This window comes from Pongo abelii, chromosome 13, assembly GCF_028885655.2.
Source record: "Pongo abelii isolate AG06213 chromosome 13, NHGRI_mPonAbe1-v2.0_pri, whole genome shotgun sequence".
Classification (NCBI taxonomy): Eukaryota; Metazoa; Chordata; class Mammalia; order Primates; family Hominidae; genus Pongo; species Pongo abelii.
Genome location: NC_071998.2, coordinates 17,839,172 through 17,866,310, shown reverse-complemented (window position 1 = coordinate 17,866,310; position 27,139 = coordinate 17,839,172). Strand labels below are relative to the sequence as shown.

The 27,139-nt window shown below is 39.4% G+C and overlaps 1 protein-coding gene and 1 pseudogene across 1 annotated transcript in view; one reads left to right on the top strand and one right to left on the bottom strand.

Annotated features, from left to right (window-relative positions):
* Nucleotides 1-27,139, top strand: part of LOC100443657 (contactin-associated protein-like 3) — a 234,210-nt gene that overhangs the window by 140,940 nt on the left and 66,131 nt on the right. The window contains 4 exon segments of the mRNA XM_024252621.3: nt 428-571; nt 16,503-16,674; nt 22,120-22,226; nt 25,856-25,975. Coding sequence (XP_024108389.2) covers nt 428-571; nt 16,503-16,674; nt 22,120-22,226; nt 25,856-25,975 — 543 coding nt within the window.
* On the bottom strand, nt 414-12,736 carry LOC100462598 (splicing factor 45-like; annotated as a pseudogene).

Here is a 27,139-nt window from a genome sequence, read left to right as displayed (position 1 = left end):
CTTTTCACAATCATTCTTGACATATTTTTTATCAACTCACTTTCTTGATTCTTGTAAAATATTTTTGTTAGATTCAGTAAAGCAAGTAAGTTTTGCATTTGAAGATTGAACCAAACTGTGTTGTTTTTATCCCATTGTAAAGGCTCCTAATGTATATATTTGATAATTAAATTCTAGTTACTTTAAGCAAATTACCAGAATTTGTTACAGTGATTCTTCAGAAAGAGTAATATTTTTATTCATGTGTTATTTTCGTAATAACTGAAATTTTTAAATTAAAGATAGGTGGTTAATTTTTTTTCAGTGATACATGAACATGTAAATACCAGTCTTCTCTGACGTATTCAGTGATCTGAATCAAATTGTTTTCAAGTGTTTCCAGAGCTCATAATTTAGAGTTGTCTCTGACTGACTGTATTTCCTCCAGGTGCTGGATTAAACGATGGGCAGTGGCACTCTGTGTCCTTATCTGCTAAGTGGAGCCATATGAATGTGGTGGTGGACGATGACACAGCTGTTCAGGCCCTGGTGGCTGTGCTCATTGATTCAGGTGACACCTATTATTTTGGAGGTAAGAGAAGGCAACTGAATGACACTGGCAGTGGAACCACTTTTTATCTTTATTGCTTTGCATTTTGAGTCTTAGTCAAATTTAAACCAAGTTGATACTAAGAAATAATTTCTCTAGCCATGAAATTAATACCTTTTGAATTTGTAAAAAACATGAAACATTTAATCAATTTTTCTTCCCAATACAAAAATAAGTATCTGCAGAAAGTTTACTTGCTGTTTAAATAACTTCATATTTTCATTTAACATTAAAAGAAAAATATATTTGAGCTACACATAGTAAATAAGTGGAAACTTTCAAACATCAATATCATAATCATATCTCTACAACAGATAAATCCATTTATACTTCTAACAGTTAGCTTGTAAAAACAAAACAAATCATACTATCTGAAGTCATTGGCTTACATAAAATATTACTTATATATATAAGCCTACATCTAAATCTATACTATTGAATCATTATTAGTACACAGCTCAGTTTATAGATAGATGGATAAATATTTTTTACAGGGAGAAGGCGTAATAGGAAATATTATACTGATTATGAAGTACTTTCAAAACATTGACAATAATAAACAAATATTAATTAATAGGAGATAAGCATATTAAATGAATCCAGTATAATTGGTGTTACACTGGTGCAAAGTATTGAATGTTTGCTTCCCCACCCCAGATTCATATGTTGAAATCCTGACCCCCAAAGTCATGGTATCAGGAGGCTTTGGAGGGTAATTAAGTCAGGAGGGTGGAGCCTTCATGAATGGAATTAGTACCCTTATAAAAGAGGCCCAAGAGAACTCCCTTGCCTTTCCTGCCATGTGAAGTTATAAGGAGAAGACTGTGGTCTATGAAGCAGACACTGCATCTGCTTTGCCTCAAACTTAGACTTTCCAGCATCCAGAACTGACAGAAATAACTGTTTGTTGTGTAAGCCACTTCATTCATGGGATTCTGTTAATAGCAGCCCAAAGTGACTATGAGAACTCATACAGCTAAAGAAATGGAAACAAGTGGATCTTTTGATTATAAAGGAAGTTTGGATTTTTTTAAATTAAAAGGACCACTAGGAATAACAGCAAAACCCTGCTATGTATTCTAGAATGCTCCTGTGAGTCCAAAGATTAAGCTTTTACATCTGGAAACCACAGTTAAGAGAAACAATCACATGAGAAAACTTGTCACATGCGGGCATGGATGCCTGTACATTACAGCATTCTGTTATCATCCCATATCACCACATATATGATAAGAAAACTCATTCTCAAGTAAGACAGTTTTCAACTAGGTCCGAAATTCCATGCTGGACACAGATACAGAGAGCCACTTGCACTGTACCTAAACACTGAGGTGTTACTGAGGTAACTTAATTACTTGTAATTCTTACTGGAAAGGTAAATATATTCAACCTTTCTTAGTAATGAAAATTGTATGTAAACAGAAATATAGATCTAGTAATAGAAGACTTGTTATATACATGCAGTCCTATACATTGCATTTTACCTCATCAGTATTTGTGGTGTTTCGCAAAGAATATGTACTTTTCCAAATATACAGCCACAGACATTCAAAGACTTCACTGAGCTGTCCTCTGGTACACAGGTGTATTTAAATTGTTAAAGAAAATTAAAATGGCCTGAGCTATCTCTGACCAGACAAAGCCTTGTAAGTGGCCTTAACTTTGCTTGATTTACCAATATAAGCAAAACTTAACTTGAGCTATTTCTTGTAAATGGCTTTAAAAATAAAAAAAAGTCAAACTTAAGGCTAACCAATCAGAAGCCAATTAACTTACATAACTAGAGACTTTCCAGCAGGATCAACCAAATAAGGCAATTGTATAACTACAACCAGTGAAAAATTTGCTACTATATTTACCTTACAGAAGCTGTCCCTTTTTGTTCCCTTGAAAGGATCCCTGAACCAGTTCCCATTTGAAGCTGCTTCAACAGTGATTCATGAATCACTGTTAGCTCAAATAAACTTTTGTGCCTCCATTTACCTTTTATTAATGGATACATTTATATCTGTAGTTGGATGCTTTTTTCCTCTAAGCAGACACAAAGTAAACCTGAAGAGCTTAAGATTTTTATTTATTTATTTATTTTTTGAGGTGGAGTCTCGCTGTGTCCCCCAGGCTGGAGTGCAGTGGCGCGATCTCGGCTCACTGCAAGCTCTGCCCCCCAGGTTCACGCCATTCTCCTGCCTCAGCCTCCTGAGTAGCTGGGACTACAGGCACCCACCATCACATCTGGCTAATTTTTTGTATTTTTAGTAGAGACGGGGTTTTCACCATGTTAGCCAGGATGGTCTCGATCTCCTGACCTTGTGATCCGACGGCCTCGGCCTCCCAAAGTTCTGGGATAACAGGCGTGAGCCACTGTGCCAGGCCAAGATTTTTAAAATTAGTTGATGCCTTGATGTATCTTGAGTGGATGATGACATAGGAGTCCTCAGAAAAATGCAGCCATGCCCGCCAGCCTTTTCAGAAGAGCGAAGTTGGCTTAAGGAATCATCATCGTTCCAAGATTGTTAGTGATCTGAGAAATTTCATGTGCTGAGGATGATGCCAACTTAAGGGTTTCCGAGTATGAGCACCAGGATGCCTCCTATACCTGCTCTCAGCCATATGTGGCATCGACAATTGTCTCTAACCAAATTTTTCCAAACCAAGTAGAAAAAAACAGTAAACGGAACAGAGATTTTTTTTTTTTTATTAGGATGGGACTGAAATCTGTCCCTCCTTCAGGATGAGGGCTGTAATCTCTATGACAGAAACAGATGACAGAGTTTGATCCACACTACTTTGTTTTCAGAACTGCTAGCTCAGATAGAATAGGTCCATAAAGAAACTAATGAAATAAGCAATAGAAAATCTCAAACATTATGGTCTTTGACAATGTATATTCATATATAATTCCCATTTCCTTCAGAAAATACGTGATGCTTCTTTTTTTTTTTTTAAACTTATTTTAGATTCAGAGGTATACATGTGCAGGTTTGTTATATAGGTAAATTGCATGTAATGGGGGCTTGGGGTACAGATTATTCCATCACCCAGGTAATGAGCAGTTGTGGTGTCTATTGTTCCCTTCTTTGTGTCCATGGGTACTCAATATTAAGCTCCCACTCATAGGTCAGAATACATGGTATTTGGTTTTCTGTTCCTGTGTGAGTTCACTTTGGATATTGGCCTCCAGCTCCATCCATGTTGCTACAAAGGACATTATCTCATCTTTTTTTATGGCTACATAGTATTCCATGGTATATATGTACCACATTTTCTTTACGCTACCGTTGATGGGTATTTAGGTTGATTCTATGTCATTGCTATTGTGAATGAACATGCACGTCTGTGTGTCTTTATGGTAGAAGGATTATTATTCCTTTGGGTGTGTACTCAATGGGGTTGCTGGGTCGAGTGGCAGCTCTGCTTTAAGTTCTTTGAGAAATCACGAAACTGCTTGCTGCAATGGCTGAACTAATGTATAATTCCCCCAGCAGTGTATAAGCACTCCCTTTTCTCCACAGCTTTACGAGCACCTGTTATTTTTCGCCTTTTAAATAATAGCAATTCTGACTGGTGTGAGATGGTATCTCATTGTGGTTTTGATTTGCATTTATGTCATGACTAGTGATGCCGAGGAGTTTTTCATATGCTTGTTGGCCACATGTATGTCTTGTTTTGAAAAGTGTCTGTTCACGTCCTTTGCCCATTTTTTAATGGGGTAGGTTTTTTTTTACTTTCTTGTTAAGTTCCTTATAGATTCCAGACATTAGACCTTTGTCAGATGCATAATTTGTGAATATTTCCTTCCAGTAGGTTGTCTGTTTACTCTGTTGATAGTTTCTTTTGCTATGCAGAAGCCCTTTAGTTTAATTAGGTCCCATTTGTCAACTTTTGTTTTTGTTGCAATTGCTTTTGGTGTCTTTGTTGTGAAATTTTTGCCATGTCCTGTGTCCAAAATGGCATTTCCTATATTTCCTAGGTTATCTTCCAGAGTTTTTGTAGTTATAGGCTTTACTTTTTTTTTTTTTTTTTTTTTTTTTTTTGAGGCTTTAGAGTCTCACCTGTTGCCCAGGCTGGAGTGCAATGACACGATACAGCCTCAACCTCCCAGGCTTAATAGGTTCCCCCGCCTCAGCCTCCTGATTAGCCTGGACTACAGGCACGTGCCACCACATTCAGGTAATTTATTATTATTATCATTATTATTATCATTATTATTGTTTGTAGAGACGAGGTCTCGCTGTGTTGCCCAGGCTTGTCTCAAACTCTGAGGCTCAAGCTATCCTCCCACCTCACCCTCCCAAAGTGTTGGGATTATAGGCATGAGCCACTGCACCTGACAGGTTTTACATTTTATTCTTTAATCCATCTTGAGTTGATTTTTGTATATGGTGTAAGGAAGGGGTCTAGGAACTGCTTATGGTTAGCCAGTTATCCCAGCACCATTTATTGAATAGGGAGTCCTTTCCCTACTGCATGTTTTTGTTGACTTTGTTGAAGATCAAATGGTTGTAAGTGTGTGGCATTATTTCTGGGCTCTCTATTCTGTTCCATTGGTCTGTGTGTCTGTTTTTGTACCAGTACTATGCTATTTTGGTTACTATAGCCTCGTAGTAGAGGTTGAAGTTGGCTAACGAAATGCCTCCAGATTTGTTCTTTTTGCCTTGGATTCCCTTGGCTATTCAGGCTCTTTTTTGGTTCTATATTAATTTTAAAATAGTTTTTACTGGTTCTTTGAAGAATGCCATTGGTGATTTGATAGGAATAGCATTGAATCTATAAATTGCTTTGGGCAGTATGGCCCAATATGGTTAAAAACCATATTTATTATTCCTATCCATGATTATGGAATGTTTTTCCATTTGTATGTCATCTATGATTTCTTTGAGCAGTGTTTTGTAATTCTTCTTGTAGAGATCATTCATCTCCCTGGTTAGCTGTATTCCTAGGTATTTTATTCTTTTTGTGGTCATTGCAAATAGGATTGCATTCTTGATTTGGCTCTCAGCTTGCATGTTGTTGGTATATAGGAATGCTACTAATTTTTGTACATTAATTTTGTATCCTGAAACTTTGCTGAGATTATCAGATGGAGAAGCTTTTGGGCAGAGATGATGGGGTTTTGTAGGTACAGAATCATATCATCTGCAAACAGAGACAGTTTGACCTCTTTTTCTCCTATTTAGATGCCTTTTATTTCTCTCTCTTGCCTGATTGCTCTGGCGAGGACATCCAGTACTGTGTTGGGTAGGAATAATGAGAGAGGGTATCCCTGTCTTGTCCCAGTTTTCAAGGGGAATGCTTCACATCTTTTGCCCATTCAGTATGATGCTGGCTGTGGGTTTGTCATAGGTGGCTCTTACTATGTTGAAGTATGTTCCTCCAATGCCTCATTTGTTGAGGGTTTTTAACACGAAGGGATGTTGAGAAAATACCTGATGCTTCTCTAGAGACAAATATATGAAAGCAAACAACATTTCATGAAGGAATGAGGAATATTTTGTGGCAGCAAGAATGAGAATGACTCTCCAAGATGCCCTGGAAACTGTGAATATGTTACATCACATAAGGGATTTTGCAGATGTAATTAAGGTTGCAGACCTTAGGAGATGATTGTGATTCATGCAGTGGGCTCAGTGTAATCACATGAACACCTAAGAGATTTAACTCTGGTTGGAGGCAGAAGAGACACAGAAGAGAGGTGTGGGTGAGGGGAAGCCAGAGAAACTAGAAGCAGGAGAATGTTTCTGCACCATTGTTGGTTTAGAAAATGAACTGGGAACTATGAAGAGCAATGCAGGCAGCCTGACATTGCTGAGAGGCCCCAACTACCAGCCAGTGACGAATTGGGACCTCACTCCTACAACTACAAGAAGTTGAATTCTGCTCTAACCTGTGGTTGGACACACATTCTCCCCTAGGGCCTTCATAAGGAGCCCAAGAATACCTTGATTTTGTCCTTGTAAGACTATAAGCAGAGTCATCAGTCCAGCCCTCCCACACTTCTAAAGTGAGAGATAATACAGAGAATGTTTTAGTGATTTGTTACAGTGATGATGAAAAGCTGATACACATTCCAACCTCCATCAGATCCATTTACAGACATTCCCATTCAGTTCTAAACCCTTGGACAATGGCCAAAAAAAAAAAAAAGAAAGGGTTTCCTCAAACACACCCTGAGAATATACTGAAAAAGATTATATCTATCTATCTATCTATAGATAGATAGATAGATATAGATATATATCCAGGTGTGGTGGCCCACGCCTGTAATCCCAGCACTCTGGGAGGCTGAGGCCAGCGGATCACCTGAGATCAGGAGTTGAAGACAAGCCTGGCTAACATGGTAAAACCCTGTATCTACAAAAATACAAAAAAAAAAAAAAAATTTAGCCGGGCATGATGGCAGGTGCCTGTAATCCCAGCTACTTGGGAGGCTGAGGCAGGAGAATCACTTGAAAAAAAAATATATATATATATATATTTTTTTTAATATATATAATAAAATATTTTTTAAATATATATATGACCAAAGAGAATAGTTTCAACAGAAAGTCAAAATAGCCAACACAGTTTCTGTGTTTTGTTTTGTTTGGATTGTGTATGGCCTTCGAGTGAAGTAACATACATGATCATGAACCATATAGGGACACAGTGACAGAAATGGGAAGGCTGATCCATGATCATACATGCATACATACATACACTATGGATTCCAAAGTCCCCTTTGACCTGAAAGTATGAGAAGAGCCCATAACCCATTTGAAATAGATAACGCAGCAACCACAACCCAAATTGTATATGCATAAGTAAAGTTGTCCTTATTTCAGAGATTATATTATGGATTGAATTGTTTTCCCTCAAATTCATATGAACCCCAGAATGTGACCTTTTTGGAGATAAGATCTTTGCAGAGGTAATCAAGTTAAAATGAGGTCATTAAGGTAAGCTCCAATTCAATATGACCAGTGTCCTTATGAAAAATGGAAATGTAGGTGCAGAGACACACAGGGAGGGAAGACGCTGGGACAACACGCAGGAACAATGCCTCAGGAAGACAGAGGCCTAGAGTGTTACACCTGCAAGGCCAGAGCTGCTTACTGGGTTCCTCCCTGACCCCACCTCCCACCTGGGGCTGAGCCTGATCCAGACCTTACCACCCACTGCTGCTACAGTGCCATAAATCCCTTTTTTAAAAAAAATTACAATATTTATGGTATACTATGTACGATTTGATATAGGTATACACTGTGTTCTGATTACTACAGTCAAGTTAATCAACACATCCATCACACCACACATAGTTACCATGTTGATGGCAGAGGGCAGTGAAGACATTTAAAATCTGCTCTCTTACCAAATTCCAGGTAAATAAAACAGTATCATTATGTATCACCATGCTGGATCATCATGCTGGATCCCTTTTGTTTCATGGGGTTGTATCACCGTGAAACAGTATCACCGTGCTGGATCCCTTTTGTTTCATGGGATTGTTGAAAAAAGACTACAAATTAAGGACTGGAATGCATGTCTTCCAGATAGGCCTAAATAAAAGATCACACTCGGGAGCCGATTTTAAATAGACCACCCTTTATGGAGCGTCCCTTCATCACTGTGCCCAACGGAATTGTAACAATGCTAAATGAGTGCCGTTACCTTTTTCACTGCTTTATGTGCTGGTTTTATTGCACCATACAGGTGTCCCCGGAGCCTTGGCTCCTCTGGAGCATCTTATTAATTTCCCACTGCCGCATGAAGAAAGGCCATGCTTTGCCCAAAGTGACTAATAGTTTTACTCAGTCGGTTATTTCAACTGATTTTTATTGCCCAGTAATGATGCAGTGAAACATTCTACTAAGTCAGGGAGCGCATCAGCCTTTCCTAGACAATAATAAACAATATTTGCCAGCTCAGTCAATGATTGAGTACAGCCAAGAGACACTGCAGCCTAAGAGAGGGCGGTCAGAGTGGGGAGGTCACAGAAGGGTGCAATAAATCTTCTGCCCAGGGATGTTTACGCAGAAAGTTCTTGGTCATTAGAAATGTCATTTAACTCTGTAAATAATAAGATACATTTGCTAATCAATGCTTGAGGTGCTTCCTGAGAGTATTAGTATAGTTTTGCATTTTACTATCTTTTTTCCAGAATCGTTTTAAAATTATGTTGGAGACAGCACAATATGAAAGTAAAATTCGGCCAGGCGCAGTGGCTCACGCCTGTAATCCCAGCACTTTGGGAGGCTGAGGCGGGTGGATCACAAGGTCAGGAGATCGAGACCATCCTGGCTAACATGGTGAAACCCCGTCTCTACTAAAAATACAAAAAAAAAAAAAAAAAAATTAGCTGGTCATGGTGGTGGGCGCCTGTAGTCCCAGCTTCTCAGGAGGCTGAGGCAGGAGAATGGCATGAACCTGGGAGGCAGAGCTTGTACAGTGAGCTGAGGCTGCACCACTGCACTCCAGCCTGGGTGACAGAGTGAGACTCCGTCTCAAAAAAAAAAAAAAAAAGTAAAATTCATCCCTAAAATTGGCTGTCAGCATGGAAATTATAAAACTCATTTTCTAAACTCTGACAGTCATTCAGAGCAAACTTTCCACAGAGCAACTGTGAAAACAGACAATGTTAATCTGCAAAGTTTCTGATTGTTTTCTTTCCTCATATTCCGAGGTGTGCATATGTGCCTCAAATTGTATTAAAACATTTGCTATAGATGACAGATTTTATAACAAAAAACAAATAAGCCAATATATCCAAGACCTATCATTTCAAAAGTAAAATATTTAGGAAGCACTAAAAGGGATAAGAATGAAAGTACTATTCAGTTTTTTAAGTGATACTAAATAAAGTTGATTACAGAAAATGATTTGTCAAAGTATAAATATAGTATCACCTTTAGGGTTTAAATTCTACAGGTGAGATTTTATAACGTTCCATTATTCAAGAGCCCATTTCCATAAATATATACATGCTAATAATGTTAGAAATGCTTTTGAGTTATTTTTATGCGTATCATAATTTTATTCATTTTTACCGTGAAATAGATCATATATGTACAGTTAAAAAATATTGCTAATTTTTCAAAAGAATGTATATATTGCTATATGAATATACCACAGTTTATCAGTTCTACTGTCCCATCTTGCTATTGTTAGGCAATTTTCATTTTCGCTTTTAGATTTGCTTTATAAAATTTAGGGGAGTGGTGTTTGTTTTGTTGTTTTGCTTTTTTTTTAGACAGGGAGTCACTCTGTTGCCCAGGCTGGAGTGCAATGGAGCAATCACAGCTCACTGCAGCCTCTGCCTCTCCAAGCTCAAGCACTTCTTCCACCTCAGCCTCTGGAGTAGCTGGGACTACAGGCCTGCACCACCACACCTGGCTAATTTTTGTTGTTATTGTTTTTCTTCGTATTTTGTAGAGTTTTGCCATGTTGTTCAGGCTGGTCTGAGGTGATCCACCCACCTCAGCCTCCCAAAGTGCCAGGATTACAGGCATGAGCCACCATGCCCAGCCTAAAATTTAGTTTTTAAAATATTCTTAACATACCTAGTTTTTCCAGTGAATTTTGCATTCCTTGTGTGTGCTTTTGTAACTTTATTTACCCATCTATATAGTAAACTTAGGGAAACACCAGCTCTAACCACCATGTTTAACAGCATAAGCTGGTTGTTAAATTTTACTGATGTATATAAACCCAAAATAGATCATTTCTTCACATAGAAACAGCCTTTGGTTCTGCTAGTATTCATTACTCATTTTAGTAATTTAAAGACCACATGACCCAAATTCTTCTTGAATGCTGTGCAGTGTACTGAAAGAGACTAATAAGCCCTTTTCTGTTTTCTCAGCAAATTTACTTCTTGGGATATTTCTGTTCATACGGTTTCCTATGACACATAGCGTCACTAAGAGTCAAATAAGTGAAGCTGAAAAGATTAAAATTAATCCTGTGATCCAGTTTTAATAATGAGTTCGTTTCATTATGTTTCTTTTTCCTCTCCATTTGTTTTATACTGGCCTGGAGAAAACAGGCTTGATGGATAAAATGCACAGTATTTTCTTCCTAACTAGATTATATATTTAGAATGGCCTGAATATGTACAGCTGCAGACAGTAACTTCATTCCTACAATATAACATCTATCAGTGATTGAAACTAGTCAGCTGCACATTTTATTTATTTATTAAAAAGGATTTGGATTTTTATACAATATTTAAAAACCACAAAATGAGAAGGGATCAATTAACGTATACCTTGAAAGTCTTTCCAAGAGTCTCAGTATCCAACAGCCATGGAGGCTGTGACCTTTTTCCTTCTTTTCTCAGCCTGCTGGTCATTTAAGGGTCATCAGAGATGACTCATTCTCTAGTTCTTAAAATCAAACTTCTTCCACCAAATCCAAGACCCTGAATTTGTTCAAACTGTAAAAACATCCTCTTGCCACCTGTCCACCAAAAGATCTTCTATTCAAGTGAACAACAGCTTTAATTGCTGACTCAACTCTCAAATTCTAAAAATGTCTGTACTGCTTCATCATCAGGGGCACTAGGAATTTCACATGTCACACATTTTCCAACTTTGCCATATTTTTCATGGCAAAATTGGGAAATACCGTGGACTTTATCCATCAAGCCTGTTTTCTCTGAGCCAATATAAATTGACAATGGAAAAGAAAAAGAAGCATAACAAAATGAACTCATTATGAAAACTAGATTATACTCTTTTCAGTTTCACTTATTTTATCCTTAATGATGCTATGTCTCATAGGAAACCATATCAACTGAAAAATACGTCATCACACATTCTTCCCTGGTTTCAGCTTCCAAGTCTTCTTCCACCTCCCCTTCACCAGCCATGTTCCTTAGTAGGACCACCTTAGTAGGACTCAAGTATTTCAGTCAGTGGATTTGTACCTGATTCTTCAATGCATCTTTCTCTGCGGCGTCACCCACGATGATCTTGCCGCCTGGTTTGCTGGTCTTCCCCACCGGAAAGGCGGCGCGCAGCCCCTGCTGGTGCTCCCCGAGGCCCTGGCCTTCCCGGAAGCCGCGCTTCTGCATGATGTTGTGCGCCACTGTTCCCACCACGTTAGCGAGGAAGGAGCTGCTAGGCCGGTTTGGAGATCTCAGTCTGTCCTGTTCTTCCTTCACTGGGGGAGGAATGGCTGCTTTGGAAGACCGTGACTGAGGTCTTGAATCCTCTTCATAAGGAAAATCTCGGGGTGACTCTTTGTCTTTCTCTACCGGAGAAGTGGGAGGGGCAATGGCAGCTCCACCCTACTTCTTTTCCTCCTCTCTCGCTCCTAATCTTTCCCTTCATCAGAATCTGGATTTGGTTGCCTTGATCAGAACTCCCCTAACTTCTTGCCTGTCTTTAGGCCTCTTTTCCCTTTCTTCTATTTCCTTTCGTATTTCTAGCTCCTGCTGTGTCTGTCGTTCCTCTCTTTGGCACTTCACTACTTTCTCATAATCATAAAGAAACATAGGATCATATTCGTCAGCTAAAGGAATCAGAACGTCCCCTGCAAAAACCCACTGGGAGCAGGATCCTTCAGCCCAGCTGCTGCATGCCGTGGTGTGTCCCCAATTTGCAGGTAATCTGAGGAGCCGCCTGGCTTTAGGTCAATGACTGGGGCAAGAGCTGCACTGTTTCTAACTTTGGCTCTTTGCCTGAGTGAGAGCTGCCTTCCTCACCTGAAGCTGAGACTGCAGAAGTTTGACGTTTTGGAACCTGCCTTCTGCTTTTGAGTCACTGGTCTCCACTCCCAGGTCATCGTATGGGGACATCTTTTTTTTTTTTCAGTTTAATGTTGCCCTGCTGACTCTACCCATGGGTAGCCAGGTTAATATGAAAAAATGAAGAAGAAGAAGAAAAACCCACCAATTTCCTGATGCCAGATAAATGGAAAATGTTATTTGCACCAAAGAAACTTTGAGAGACTTGGAACAAATCACTGGTGGATCTGGATTTCTGGATCTCACTAGATTTATTTTAATAGAAAGTTTAGGCCAGACGCGGTGGCTCTCGCCTGTGATCCCAGCACTTTGGGAGGCTGAGGCAGGTGTATCATCTGAGGTTAGTAGTTCAAGACCAGCCTGGCCAACAAGGTGCAACCCTGTCTCTACTAAAAATACAAAGATTAGCTGGGCATGGTGGCGGCAGCCTGTGGTCCCAGCTACTGGGTAGGCTGAGGCAGGAGAATTGCTTGAACCCGGGAGGCAAAGGTTGCAGTGAACCGAGATCGTGCCACTGCACTCCATCCTGGCAACAGAGTGAGACTCTGTCAAGAAAGAAAGAGAGAGAGAAAGAAAGAGAAAGTCTAATTCGCAGATGCAGACTTATCTTCTGTACTGTCATTTGTCCATTCTTTTTTTTCTGGTCTGTGATTTCATCTTTTTGAAGTGTTTTTCAAGCAGCACTCTGTACGGTTGCAGGTTGTGCATATAGCCTGCATTTTTTTTCATTCATGCCTGAAATAGAGATTGACTGAAGGTCAAATTCTTTTAAACTTACCTTTATGGAATCTTTCTGCTATTCAATGCCATGCCTCCTTCCATGATACTGAGAATACAAAATTGACTGTTGTATCACCAATCCTCACATCCTTCTTATAGGAAGTTGCTAGACCGAGAACTTGTGGCAGCACTGCATTGAAGCCTGTCACTGCAATAACACGCAGTGACAATTTTCTTGCCAACCTCATATGCTTACACAAATGAAAATAACCGGGCTAAAATTTTCATGGGTCTTAATATCTTTATTTGTTCGATTTCATATCCATGCAGTACTTTATGATTAGAATTTGTCCTGAAAGTTTCATAACTTTTTGGGGGACACCTGGATTTATTTTAGTTTTTTTTCTAACAGAGTTATTGAATTCATTTTCTTTTAAGAATAACCTGGCTGGGTGCTGTGGCTTACGCCTGTAATCCCAGCACTTTGGGAGGCCGAGGCAGGTGGATCACGAGGTCAGGAGATCAAGATCATCCTGGCTAACATGGTGAAACCCCGTCTCTACTGAAAAAAAATACAAAAAAAAAAAAAATTAGCTGGGCGTGGTGGTGCGTGCCTGTAGTCCCAGCCACTCGGGAGGCTGAGGCAGGAGAATGCTGTGAACCTGGGTGGTGGAGCTTGCAGTGAGCAGAGATCACACCACTGCACTGCAGCCTGGGTGACAGCGCGAGACTCAGGTCTCAAAAAAAAAAGATAACCTAAGTTATGTGTCAGGAAACACCACATGGTGAAAGAAAGATTAGCAGAACTGTTGGTATTCCTATAATTCATTACTGGAAAATATTTATTGAATTAATAATCCTAATTCTTAACTTAAGGTGTTTATTTCTTAATGATTAGTGAGATGCAGTAGAATTATACAAAGTTCACTCTCTATTCCATTCTTCAGAAGGTTCTGCTGTACCATTTAAACTTATATTTCTTTTATAAATAAAAAATATAAAAGATTTTAGTCTTCAAACTTTTAAACAAATATGGTGTTAAATGTTAAACTTCCAAGTGTCTGTGAGATTATGTATAAAGTTTTGATAAGCTAAAAAGAAGCCTTAAATATGAGGGAGGCTTTTACTTTAGGAATCTAAAGCAGAAAATATTAAAGTTAAAGAGATAAAGCTTCAGTTATTAAAACAGAAATCTAAACACAACATTTAATTTTTATGGAACTTTTAGGGAGGAAATAAGAGGACAGGCATTGAGAGGTGCTTCACTGATTCCAGTAAGGAATCTTCATTGACTGTTTTTTGAAATTGGGCTAGTGATTAACAATACAAGGTCAAAGAGAGATCAATGAAAAACACATAAGTACAAATTCTATACTTCATTTTTTTCATTTTAATGAACACTGTAAAGAAAACTCAATCCTCTAGTGATAAATATTGATGTATATTTACTATAATCTTTGGAGAAAAGGGTATTTGCATGAACTCAAAGTGTCATGCCAAATATTAGATTTAATACCTAATAATAGGTTTAATACCTAATATTTGAATGATTGGGAAAAGAAAATAAGAAATTATATCTCACAAGTTTGAAAGAAACAATACTTACAGAATCAATATAAGCAGGCTTCTTTTTTAAAATAAGGCAAAGGGTAAAATTTTTCAAAAGCTATGTAATTCCATAATATACAATTAAATTAATTATTAATTCAATTTCTCTTGTCACTGGCATTACACCATTATGAAATGAGGTGCTTCTTTCATATTTGTATGTTAAAATTAAGTATTCATTTAGATCAGAGGTAGACAAATCACGGTCCATGGCATATTATATAAGCCCAAATGAATAATTGCTTTGTATTTTTATTTTTATTTTTTTTTATTTGAGATGAAGTCTCGCTCTGTTGGCCAGGCTGGAGTGCAGTGGCGCCATCTCAACTCACTGCAAGCTCCGCCTGCTGGGTTCACGCCATTCTCCTGCCTCAGCTTCCTGAGTAGCTGGGACTACAGGCACCCGCCACCACGCCCAGCTAATTTTTTTTTGTATTTTTAGTAGAGATGGGGTTTTACCGTATTAGCCAGGATGGTCTTGATTTCCCGACCTCATGATCTGCCCGCCTTGGCCTCCCAAAGTGCTGGGTTTACAGGCGTGAGCCACCGCGCCCAGCCCTGCTTTGTATTTTTAAAGGGTTATAACAAGAAAGACGTGCAACAGAGACCAGGTGTGACCCACAAAACCAAAAGTGTTTACTATCTGCGTTTTACAGAAAACCTTTGCAGACTCCTGACTTAGACAAATGCCTTATAATTTTATTCTGAATTAATATGACTCTTTCTACAAACAGTTGTCTTTAAATAAAAAGATTTTACAATTATTGTGTTTTCTTTAACTAGAGTATGTACTTTCATCCTTTTCCTTACTTTTCAAACTTTGAATTAGAGTTCCATTATTAGGTTATATATTGTAACTCAGAGGGTGGGAGTAAGTTCAAGACACTACTTTCCTATATGCTTGGACTGGTGTGGAGTAATACTGCTTATGTCAAAGTCAGGCACTCACCACTACTTCTTATAAGTACTGTTCTTGTTTCACAAAACAAGCCCACATAGTAAAGGGAAATGATGTCGTAAGCATTGCCATTTATAATTTAGGTGAAATTAGCTGACGGTTGTGGTGAAACTTTTAATATTTAACTTCTAATATTGGAAATAATCAAATGTCTATTTTATCTCTTTCTGTTCATAGAACATTCTGGACTGCAAATTTTTATCCTTATGTACCCTAACAGTGTGTTAGGTCCTGTTACTTTTTGTGTTGTTGTTAACATTAGAATTTAATCTTTAGTTATATATTTGACTAAAGCACCTAATACCAAAGAAAGTATTACTAGAAAAGCAAATCTAGGTATTTCCACCCAGTCAGTATAAAAAAATACGTTTTTAAATACTCCCAAATGCACATACATCGCAACACACAAAAACACCTATAGGGTAGATATTTAACATATTTTAGGTAAATGGTCGTACACAATTATATTTTCAGGTAGCATTTTTCACACTTCACAGCATATCCTAAATAAAATTTGGGCTCTGATTTCATTTATTTTAATTTAACCTCCACTTTAATTTTTTTCACTTAATAATACATGATGCTAAAATGCATGATTATTTCTTAGATGAGATTTCACAAAAGAAGCCAAACCTCTTTTCACTTGGTTGGGAAATAATTCCTGTTATAGGAATTTCAGATCTGAATTTTCCCCCATAATTTCTTATTCTGAATTCCAGGTATTATCTTAAATTTGATCAGTTCTAACCTTGCCCCTTCTCACCTCTCTAATGAATGGTGAAGCTCATCGCATCATACCGATGTCCATAAACAAGCGGGAGCAGCAGTCTTCATATAGTAAATACTGTGGAATAGTTTTGTCATAGTTATTGCTTTTGTCCTATTTTTGTCTTCATATTCAGGCTGCCTGGACAACAGCTCTGGCTCTGGATGTAAAAGCCCCCTGGGAGGGTTTCAGGGCTGCCTGAGGCTCATCACCGTTGGTGACAAAGCGGTGGATCCCATCTCAGTACAGCAGGGGGCGCTGGGGAGTTTCAGGGACCTCCAGATAGACTCCTGCGGCATCACAGACAGGTAAGGGCCATCCTAGGTCACTTTAGCTTGCCTGTTTTCAAAGTTGAAGAAGGCAAATGTAGACGGCTGGAAAAAAGCATTCCCTTCTGTTTTGTTGTTGTTGTTATCTTTCGAGAGGGAATGAAATAGTCGTAATTACTATGAGGATTAGAAAACTTCATCTTGGGCGGGCGCCGTGGCTCACGCCTGTAATGGGGCCGAGGCGGGCGGATGATGAGATCAGGAGATCGACTTCATCCTGGCTAACATGGTGAAACCCTGTCTCTACTAAAAATACAAAAAAAAAAAAAAAATTAGCCAGGCGTGGTGGCGGGCACCTGTAGTCCCAGCTACTGGGGAGGCTGAGGCAGGAGAATGGCGTGAACCCGGGAGGTGGAGCTTGCAGTGAGCAGAGATCGCGCCACTGCACTCCAGCCTGGGCGACAGAGCGAGACTCCGTCTCAAAAAAAAAAAACAAAACTGCATCTCTAATGGAATAAATAGCATTTTTTAAATGATAGTATTTTATTAGAAGACATACACCTTATGAATTTTACCTTAATATGATCCCAAGTTGCTCAGCTAATAGTTATCAAGCTCGCTTTTGCAACCACACACCCATCAGTTGGATGATATTTTTCCAGGCAGAGGAATTTGCCAGGTTACTATTCATCAGCCACCTAACCCCACATGTTCTGCAGAGAAAATAAAAAGTAATTTCTTCTAGAAAAGTTTGAATCATAAAGATGGATGAAGATGTGTGCAGAAGGACATACTCAATGAAATATGGAGGTTAGACAAGAAAAACATTTAATTCAAATAAGTATTACAACCACAGTTATGCTAGTTGTGCCATAATTTTACAAAGATTTTGGCTGAGAAGAATCATAGGGTCACACCTGGAAAAATAATATTTCTACATACAATTTGCCCTAGTACATTTGGTATTTACTTTCAGTGAATAAATAAATGCTACAGATTTAAAAATTAAAAAGTGGTAATCTGGCCCGGCGCAGTGGCTCACGCCCGTAATCCCAGCACTTTGGGAGGCCGAGGCCGGCGGATCACGAGGTCAGGAGATCGAGACCATCCTGGCTAACACGGTGAAACCCCGTCTCTACTAAAAATGCAAAAAATTAGCCAGGCGTGGTGGTGGGAGCCTGTAGTTCCAGCTGCTCAGGAGGCTGAGGCAGGGGAATGGCGTGAACCTGGGAGGCGGAGCTTGCAGTGAACCGAGATCGTGCCACTGCACTCCAGCCTGGGCAGCAGAGCCAGACTCTTCTCAAAAAAAAAAAAAAAGTTATATCTACATCTGGTAGAACTTTCAAAACCTGCTTTCTTCATGGAGTAAATTCAGTTAGTCAATTCTGTTTTAAACATTAACTGTAAAATTATCCTCTCTGGCTAAACAGGTTTTAATTTATAACTCATAGTGACGTACTAAAAAAACGTAATTACTACTAAATGAAAAGTTCATTCATATGGACTTTATTTATTCAGCACGGAATAATTTCCCCCTGTGAACATTCTGTTGATTTGTAGGAAAAATGAATTAATTCAAAGATGAGGTGTATATGAAGTGTAAGAATTTGTCAAGTACCTCTCACTCTTGACCTTGAGATTCGAATTCTTGGCACACAGCTGGGACTGCATTTACATCTCAACACCAGCCCCAGAACCCCACTCTGTAGTCGTGGGGAGGGTAGTTGGGAAGGTTTCTGGCCATTTGCTCACTTAATATAATCCCAAGTTGCTCAGCTAACTAGCCAGGGAGCTCAGCTCTCTCTGGGTTAAGGGGAAATGTCCCATGGGCCCACACTGTGAGTGACAAGAGCTGTCAGCTCAGCTGTGATGCAAGTGTGATTTTCTTCACTTGTATGACATTATTTTGATATCTTGTTAATTACTCACAAAATATGATCCATTTGCAGTGTTGCTGTTCTGAGGTATATATCGTGAGGCTGCCTCTTTTCAGAGATGATCCATGTTGCCTGCTTTGTGCATGTAGCTCCCAGAGTACAAAACTATTGTTTTTACTGTTATAGGCTGTTTTGTTTTAACCTTAAAGTCCCAAGAGTTACATTGGTGCCTAACTTGGTCTCTAAGATCCCACATTTTTAAAAAGACCTCCAAATTGTACCCCAAAGTTACTTGTAAACATGCTCAACTAAGCATGTATGTGTGAGCCACACTTAAACTTCAGCCATGATGTGTACAATAATCATTGCAGATAAGGGTTTTAAGAAAGCACTTTTAAATTATTTTCAAATAGGGCTACAAATAAAGGCTATTTACTATTTCATTCCCAAAGTCAGTAACTTAGAAGACTAGCTCCTCTGAGATTATTTTGAAAACCTGAATTTTATAAAGCAATAAAATTAGAAAACTTTGGAGACACAAAATGACATTCTACAGAGTTAAAATTAAAGACCTTTGCTGTTCCCTTTACATTAAGTTTTGAAAACCTGAAAATACTGAAAATTCACTTTTAAGTATCCTGAAAACAGGCCTGTAAGCATCTGTCAGCCTTTCTTTGTTGTTGTTAACAAACAAACAAAAATCGAATTGTATTAGTCTGTTCTCATGCTGCTAATAAAGATATACCCAAGACTGGGTAATTTATAAAGAAAAAAGGCTTAATGGATTCACAGTTCCACATGGCTGGGGAGGCCTCACAATGATAGCAGAAGGTGAAGGAGAAACAAGACACGTCTTAACATGGCAGCACGCAAGAGAACCTGTGCAGGGAAACTCCCCTTTATAAAACCATCAGATCTCGTGAGACTTATTCACTATCACGAGAACAGCATGAGAAAGATCTGCCTGCATGATTCAATTACCTCCCACAGGTTCCCTCCCATGACACGGTGGGAATTATGAGAACTACAATTCAAGATGAGATTTGGGTGGGGACACAGCCAAACCGTATCACTAATTCACAAAGTAGAAACATATGTTACTCAAATACCAGACCTAAAAATCCTACTTAGGGACAGATATGGGGTATGAAGTTATCTTTTTTAGTCAAAATTTTAAGCTATGCAAAAAATAGCAGTGGGCACTTTGGATGACAGAGTCACAAATAATGGATGTTTGTGTTTGGATAGGTGTTTGTTTGTTTGCTTGTTTGTTTTTTTGAGACAGAGTCTCACTCTGTTGCCCAGGCTGGAGTGCAGTGGCACGATCTCGGCTCACTGCAAGCTCCGCCTGCTGGATTCACGCCATTCTCGTGCCTCGGCCTCCCAAGTAGCTGGGACTACAGGTGCCCGCCACCACACCTGGCTAATTTTTTGTATTTTTAGTAAAGACGGGGTTTCACCATGTTAGCCAGGATGGTCTCGATCTCCTGACCTCGTGATCCGCCCGTGTCAGCCTCCCAAAGTGCTGGGATTACAGGCGTGAGCCACCGCACCTAGCCAGGATAGGTTTTAACTTCTTAATCACCTCTTACATCAGACTCCTATACTCTTAAGGTTTGCCCTGTATACCACATGGCAGAGCTTCCAATGGGGTCCTGTTCTGCGTTCCAACTGGGGCTCCCTGAGCAGGGAGGCCTCCGTCATCTCCTCACCTGGCTGTGCTGACCAGGCTGCTGACCCCACTCCTGCCCTACCTCTGCCATCTTCCCCTCTGTTGGTCTTCTGCATGCTAGCTACTTCCTCTATTATTTGTACTACAAGTAAATTTTTCACAATCGATGTTGTGTTTAGTTGAAGAAAAATAGTGTATACTTGTTGATAGTCTCTAGATCACTTAAATAGTTCTTATCTTCAAATATTTTGAACTAAAATTATTCTCTCCCTGTTGATATCAAACAGCAGTGGTTTTTAATGTTTTTTAAAATTTGTGGAATCTTCAAGTCAGGTATGATCTTAAGATGCTCCGTTATATTAAGAAGGAAGGGGAGGAGGGGGAGAAGGATGTGGGGGAAGAGGAACAGCTGCTCTTTTAAAAATAGTATGGGCGTGGGCCCCCACCCCAGCCAACCTTGCCTGTCACTCCAACTCCCCCTCTTCTGATCAGTTCACACAGGCTTTTCCATGCCTTGGCCTTTGAAATACTTGAAAAGTTGTGATTCTCATGGCCCCTAACTCTTCTCTGAATGCAGACTAGATGCTCATGAACACCATGTAATTATGGAAGTCTTGGCCCTGAGCTGCTGGTGCAGTGCTGGAGAGCCAGGATAGGGGGCTGGGGGCATGGGGAGGGGGGGGAATGCTGCAGATTCTTCCCAGCCCCTCAGGTTCCCCTCAGAGGATCTCTCCAGAGGCCAAATACAGGCCCCTGGGGCTTTCTGTCAACTTCATACCCCAGTTCTCTGCTGGTCATCCTCCCACCACAGCCAGGAGGCCTGTCACAACCTCCCAGCCCCTCTTCTGCTACTTCTCTGGGTCCCAGGGGAGGGGCACTTGGGCGCTCCCCGCCTCTGTCGCTCCAGCATGGACTGTGGTGTCCCTCACGGCCTGGAAGGTCAGTGTCCTTTAGAATCTTCACTCTTTACCAGGTCCTTAGCTGTGTGCTCAGCAGTGGGCGATAGTGGGCAGAAGCTGAGATCCAACCCTGCTCGAGGCAGAGGTGGGTCATGGCATTCAGGCCAGGCCTCCAGAAGGTCACGCTACCTCTTGGTGACACTCTGTGTCAGGTGCTGGTCAGTTTCCATAGTGTACCCTGCTCCCTGTTCCCCTAACAATCCTGAGAGGCAGGCATGCTAGGCCCCCAATATTATAGTGGGTGGCAGCAGATTCCAAAGAATTCTGAAAGTGTGAGACCTCCAACTGTTCTTTTTCAAGATTGTTTCGGCTAATTCAGGGTCCCTTGAGGTTCCCTATGAATTTTAGGATGGATTTTTGTTTTCTGCAAAAAAAGGCATTGGGATTTTAATAAGAATTGTATTGAATTTGTGGATTGCTTTGGGTCAGATTTACATATTACCAGTGTTAAGATTGCTTAAAACTGCTTATTGCAAATCTAAAAGGCGACAAGATGACCTAAATTAAATGTTCTTCAAAATTTCTGAACCTCTGTCACTATGTGACTGAAGCTGTTCCTGTTTCTTTCTCCTCCCCTCTGTATCTTCCTCCCTGTTTCCCCTTCTTTCTTTTAAAAATGACCACAATATAGTAATAGAGCATGCCATATTTCATAGTTTTATGTATGTAATTGGTTTTGCTAGCCACATGTCAAGTTATTGTATCACTTGGGACAAAGAAAAAAAGAAATGTGTTGAAAATTCAGCTGTCATAGAAACCTAATAATCAGCTGCATGCTAATGGATATATTTATCTAAAGTTTGTCAATATAATTAGAGAACCTGGATGGCAGACCCAGTAAATCACGTCATGTGGGGTTATCTTGCGTATGCTGCTCTTTCACATTAGCCTGTTTTTGGTTAACCTGTTTTTGGTAAGACACTTATTTTTTGATGATTGAAAAAGGGAAACAGCAGTTGTATCTGTTTTCTTTTAGGTGCTTGCCCAGCTACTGTGAGCATGGGGGCGAGTGTTCCCAGTCGTGGGACACCTTCTCCTGTGACTGTCTGGGCACAGGCTATACGGGCGAGACCTGCCATTCCTGTAAGCCTCACGCCTCCCTCTCATTTGTGTCAGCATCTCTTTGTCATTTCATTTTGATTAGTTGTTTATATGTATCTGCATATTTGCAATCATGCAAACACATCAGAAGAGATGTTTCAGCACTCAATTTCTAGTTTACTTTTAATCCACCTTATTTAATACAAGGGTGTTGAGACAGTGCACAGAAATACGTGGTACGCATAGGATTGAAAAAAAGCTGGCAAGCAATGGGGAAATAAGTCTAGGAGAATCAGATATAGTAAAAGGTAGAAACTAAATTAAATTAAAAATGCATGATGTAACAGCTTATTCCATTACTTGAGTTGGACCATACTTTTAATTCTGAGAATCTTCTCAAAGAAAGGTGGAAAAACAACCCCTTGCCAGGCTGTCAATGTTACATTTAAGGTATTTAAAGATTTTTTAACAATCACTGGGATGATGCAATCATGGGATTGTACATGGTAAAATTTTTGAAGAGGTAATGGGATATCAGCTAGAAACTAGAGGACCTTTAAGGTCTCTTACAATGACTGTGATTTTCTTTGGTGGTGGTGATGATGATTGTAAAGTGAATAATTGTAAAAGTATTCATGTATTGAGTACTTATGCCAGCCCTCTGCTATTGCTTTGCATATATTAACTCATTTAACGCTAAAGCAGCTCCAGGAAGAAAGTACTCTTATTGTCTTCATTGCAGAGTTGAGGACAGAAAGAGGTTAAGTAACTTGGCCCCCAGCTAGTTTGTGGGCAGATGAGGAGCTTGAGCTAAGGAGGTTGGCTCCACAGCCTTAGCTCCAGGATGCCTGATTGGTGGTCCATGCACCAGCAGCACCCACAGCCCCTGGGAACCTGTTGCAAGTAAAGACTCTCAGGCCTTACCCAAACCTACTAAATCAGAATCGCTGGAGATGGGGCCCCGAGTCTCTTGTAACCAACCTTCCTCATGCTTCTGGTAGACATTTCAGTGTAAGAACAGTGTCTAAGGGATGGCATATTCTAACACTTCTCAACTGCCTCTGCCATATTAAAAATCATCTGTCTTTACTGAAGAATCACCCTCTGTGAATTTCAAAGGCCATGCCATTTTATTGACCTCTAACTTGTTATAATTAGAACATCACAGAATCTGAAAAGCCTTTTTTTTCCTATTTGTTTTTAACTTTTAAAGTTTTTTATCTGTATATCTCTACTGAGGTTTCTGAGCAACTTCTCCTCAGGAATATTTGGCCCATCCCTGGGTCTTCAAGGAAACAGAGCCAGATGCAAAGTCCTCAGTTCCACTTGCTCATCCTGAGGTCCCACTTGAAACTTTTAAGAACTCTTCTGTGAGATATTGGATTTTCACAAAAACCATAGGAGAAAGGCAGGGCGTGGAGGGTTAAAACCACACTTCATACATGCAATGAGAATTCTGCGCTCCCAGCCCTGAGGTTCTGTAAAGGATCTGGGCAAAAGAGGAGACAGTCCAGGACTGACTCTCACAGATTGAAGCATGAAGTACGATATTTGTACTAGAAGGGTCCCTGTTTATAAAGCCGTGACACATTTTCTTTTTTGTTGTTTTTTTTGAGACGAAGTCTTGCTCTGTTGCCCAGGCTAGACCCCAGTGGCATGATCTCGGCTCACTGCAAGTTCCGCCTCCCGGGTTCACGCCATTCTCCTGACTCAGCCTCCTGAGTAGCTGGGACTACAGGAGCCCGCCACCACGCCTGGCTAATTTTTTGTATTTTTAGTAGGCACGGGGTTTTGCCTTGTTAGCCGGGATGGTCTCGATCTCCTGACCTTGTGATCCACCCGCCTTGGACTCCCAAAGTGCTGGGATTACAGGCATGAGCCACTGCGCCCGGCCGCCGTGACACATTTCCTAGGATTTGAGTGGCCTCTCACACCAGAGGCTGAATGTCTTGATAAGGTCATAGAGTTGGTGCAAGGACCACATCTTTTACTTCTGTGTATCTTTCATCCTCCGGGCGTAGTATCTTACCTAAAAGCAGAAGCCTAATCTTGTGTGTTACCTGACAAATTTATATCCACCACCACACTCAGCATCATCTGATTGCATTTAATGTTGCAATTAATCAATGAGTTATATTAGACCATGGTTATTCACTGCAATCAAAATATAACTCCAAAAACTTCTGAGGGAAAATATCAGGAGATTGAAAAAGTATTTCAAGTGTCAGTCTCATCTAATAATTGACGGCCATAGGTAGAAATTTGCCAAGCCCACAGTCATTGACTGTGAGACTAGACTGCCACACCTAGTTGAATAGGTTATCTGGTATTTCTAATTGTATAACATGTATCAATTATGTGCAACTAATTAATTGTATATAATTATTCATTGTATATAACTCATTGTATATAATTATACAATTAAAATCAATTGTATTCAATTAATATATACTATACATTAATACATGTATACATTATCATTTAAAAAGCCAAACAATTCACATAAAGCACAAGTTCTAGTCACTCTCCTCAATATTTGTCTCCATTCCAAACCTAGTCTGTGCCCTATATTTAAGTATTGTTATTAATTTGAGTGAATCCTACCAGACATATACAAATATATGTATCTATTTAAATCAATATGCCATAAGTGGCAAAAAAATAAAGATTAGCAATGTCCATCTCCTGCAGATATTAATTCCATACCTTGTACTTGGTAAAACATTTACTTGCACAAATGAAAATATTCAATTACGCTAGAGTAAATTTACATTATATAGGGATATCTTTCAAAAAAGTTTCTCTCCTGTTTTGAATTTCAGCTGTCTTGAATTGTCACTTGCAAAATACTTAGGGAAGTTTCTTTTTTAAATCAGCTTTAATTATTTTTTAATAAAGAGAAGTTGATAGCTTATAAATTCTATTTATCTCTTTAAAATGCTCATTCATATTGTTTTAAAGGAAGCAAAGGGTATAACTGCTGCAGAGCTTAAGAAAAACTTTACAGAATGCTTATTGGAAAATACCAGATTATTTAGGCAGTTTAATGTGCTCAGGTATTCAGTTATTACAGGGAGAATGAGGGTTTCTTCCTTAATTATAGAGTTTAATTCTGAGGTATAGTTGCCATGAGTTTGAAAAGAACCATGCTTCAATAGCACGCAGAATTCAGATTCACAAAGTTTTCCTCTCATATCTCTTCAAGTCTTTTACACTGTGCTTCAGAGTTTGCATGCTTTCTTGCCTAAAAGCAAAAGAAAACATTTATGTAGAGAAAGGACAGTCTCTAGACATTGCCAAAAGATTGTCTATTGAAGATAGTATCACATTCCCACTTTAAGCACATCTTCATGTTTGAACACCAACACAATCTTTCCTTCTTCCTCAAAATAGAAATACACTGTGACCGAATATTTATTCAGCATCTAACAACATCCAACATTTGAATGTATTTTGACTAGGTAATTTTTTTCTCCTTTGTTAATAAAAATAGATTTAATTTTTTAAATGTCATTTTCCTTGCATCTCATCAAATATACTGTCATACACTATAAAAATGATGTTGGGTCATATGTATCACATGTCTGTAATTCAGAAATGCAAACCTTTGGACACTGACTCAACATCTGGAGATATTTTTTCTGGTTCTTATGGCTGGTGTTCTCCTACAGCTCTCTACGAGCAGTCTTGTGAAGCCCACAAGCACCGAGGGAACCCGTCCGGGCTTTACTATATTGATGCAGATGGAAGTGGCCCCCTGGGACCATTTCTTGTGTACTGCAATATGACAGGTATGTTGATAATCGTTAGATGCATCTATCAGAATAGACCAAGGAGAAATTTACCTAGTTGGCAGCATTATTAAAACATGCAGTTTGATAGTGTGTACTTGCTAAGTAGAAGCATTAAATGTGTATTTATTAATTTTGTTGTCAACAAAATTTTCTTGTATTTCTTGTTTGCCTGGGTTGGATTATAGGCAAGATTTAATGCTCTGCCAAGGCATCTCTCTAGCTCCTACACTCCTCATAATACATCTGTTCATGTGCATCATGATAAAATATAAACCTCTGATTCGGTGATTTACATGCTTTCTATATTTAGAAAAAAAAGAGGTCTTTAAAAGTGCTAAGAAATAACATATATAGATAATGTTCTATGTGCATTTTAAATAATTTAGTGATTTTTATGGCATATAATTTTTTCATAACCAAAGAAGCTTGATTATTTCTCGTGCTTTAGATACTAGAAATGAACACAGCTTGGGCTGGGCATGGTGGCTCACGCCTGTAATCTCAGCACTTTGGGAGGCCAAGGCGGGCAGATCACGAGATCGAGAAATCGAGACCATCCTGGCCAACATGGTGAAACCCCATCTCTACTAAAAATACAAAAATTAGCTGGGCGTGGTGGCGCCCGCGCCTGTAGTCCCAGCTACTTGGGAGACTGAGGCAGGAGAATCCCTTGAACCAGGGAGGCGGAGGTTGCAATGAACCAAGATTGCGCCATTGCACTCCAGCCTGGTGACAGAGCAAGACTGCATCTCAAAAAAAAAAAAAAAAAAGGAAAAAAGAAATGAACAGATTGAGTATAGAAGATTGCACTAGAATGCCCTTTAAATAGTTACATTTTTATAGAAACTTGTTGTCACCTAGCTCTTCCAACTCTCCGGAAAGTGGAAATCTGGAATAAACTGTTCTCATTTTTTGTGCTGACAAAAGGTCAAAAGTTTCATAAATTTGGACAATAACCAAATGGGTCAGCAAGCATCAAGGAAAAAGAAACAAATAACTGAAATTACATGGGCATTTAAAGTGCCTTAGCAAAGATTGCCAAAAAATAGTAAAACTTTACAGGGGACGTTCAGAAGATTCAGAGCCACCTGCTCAGCAATGTGCTGAAGATAAAGAAACACAGGCGTTCTGCCATAAGATACCAATTACCTCCAAAATCCC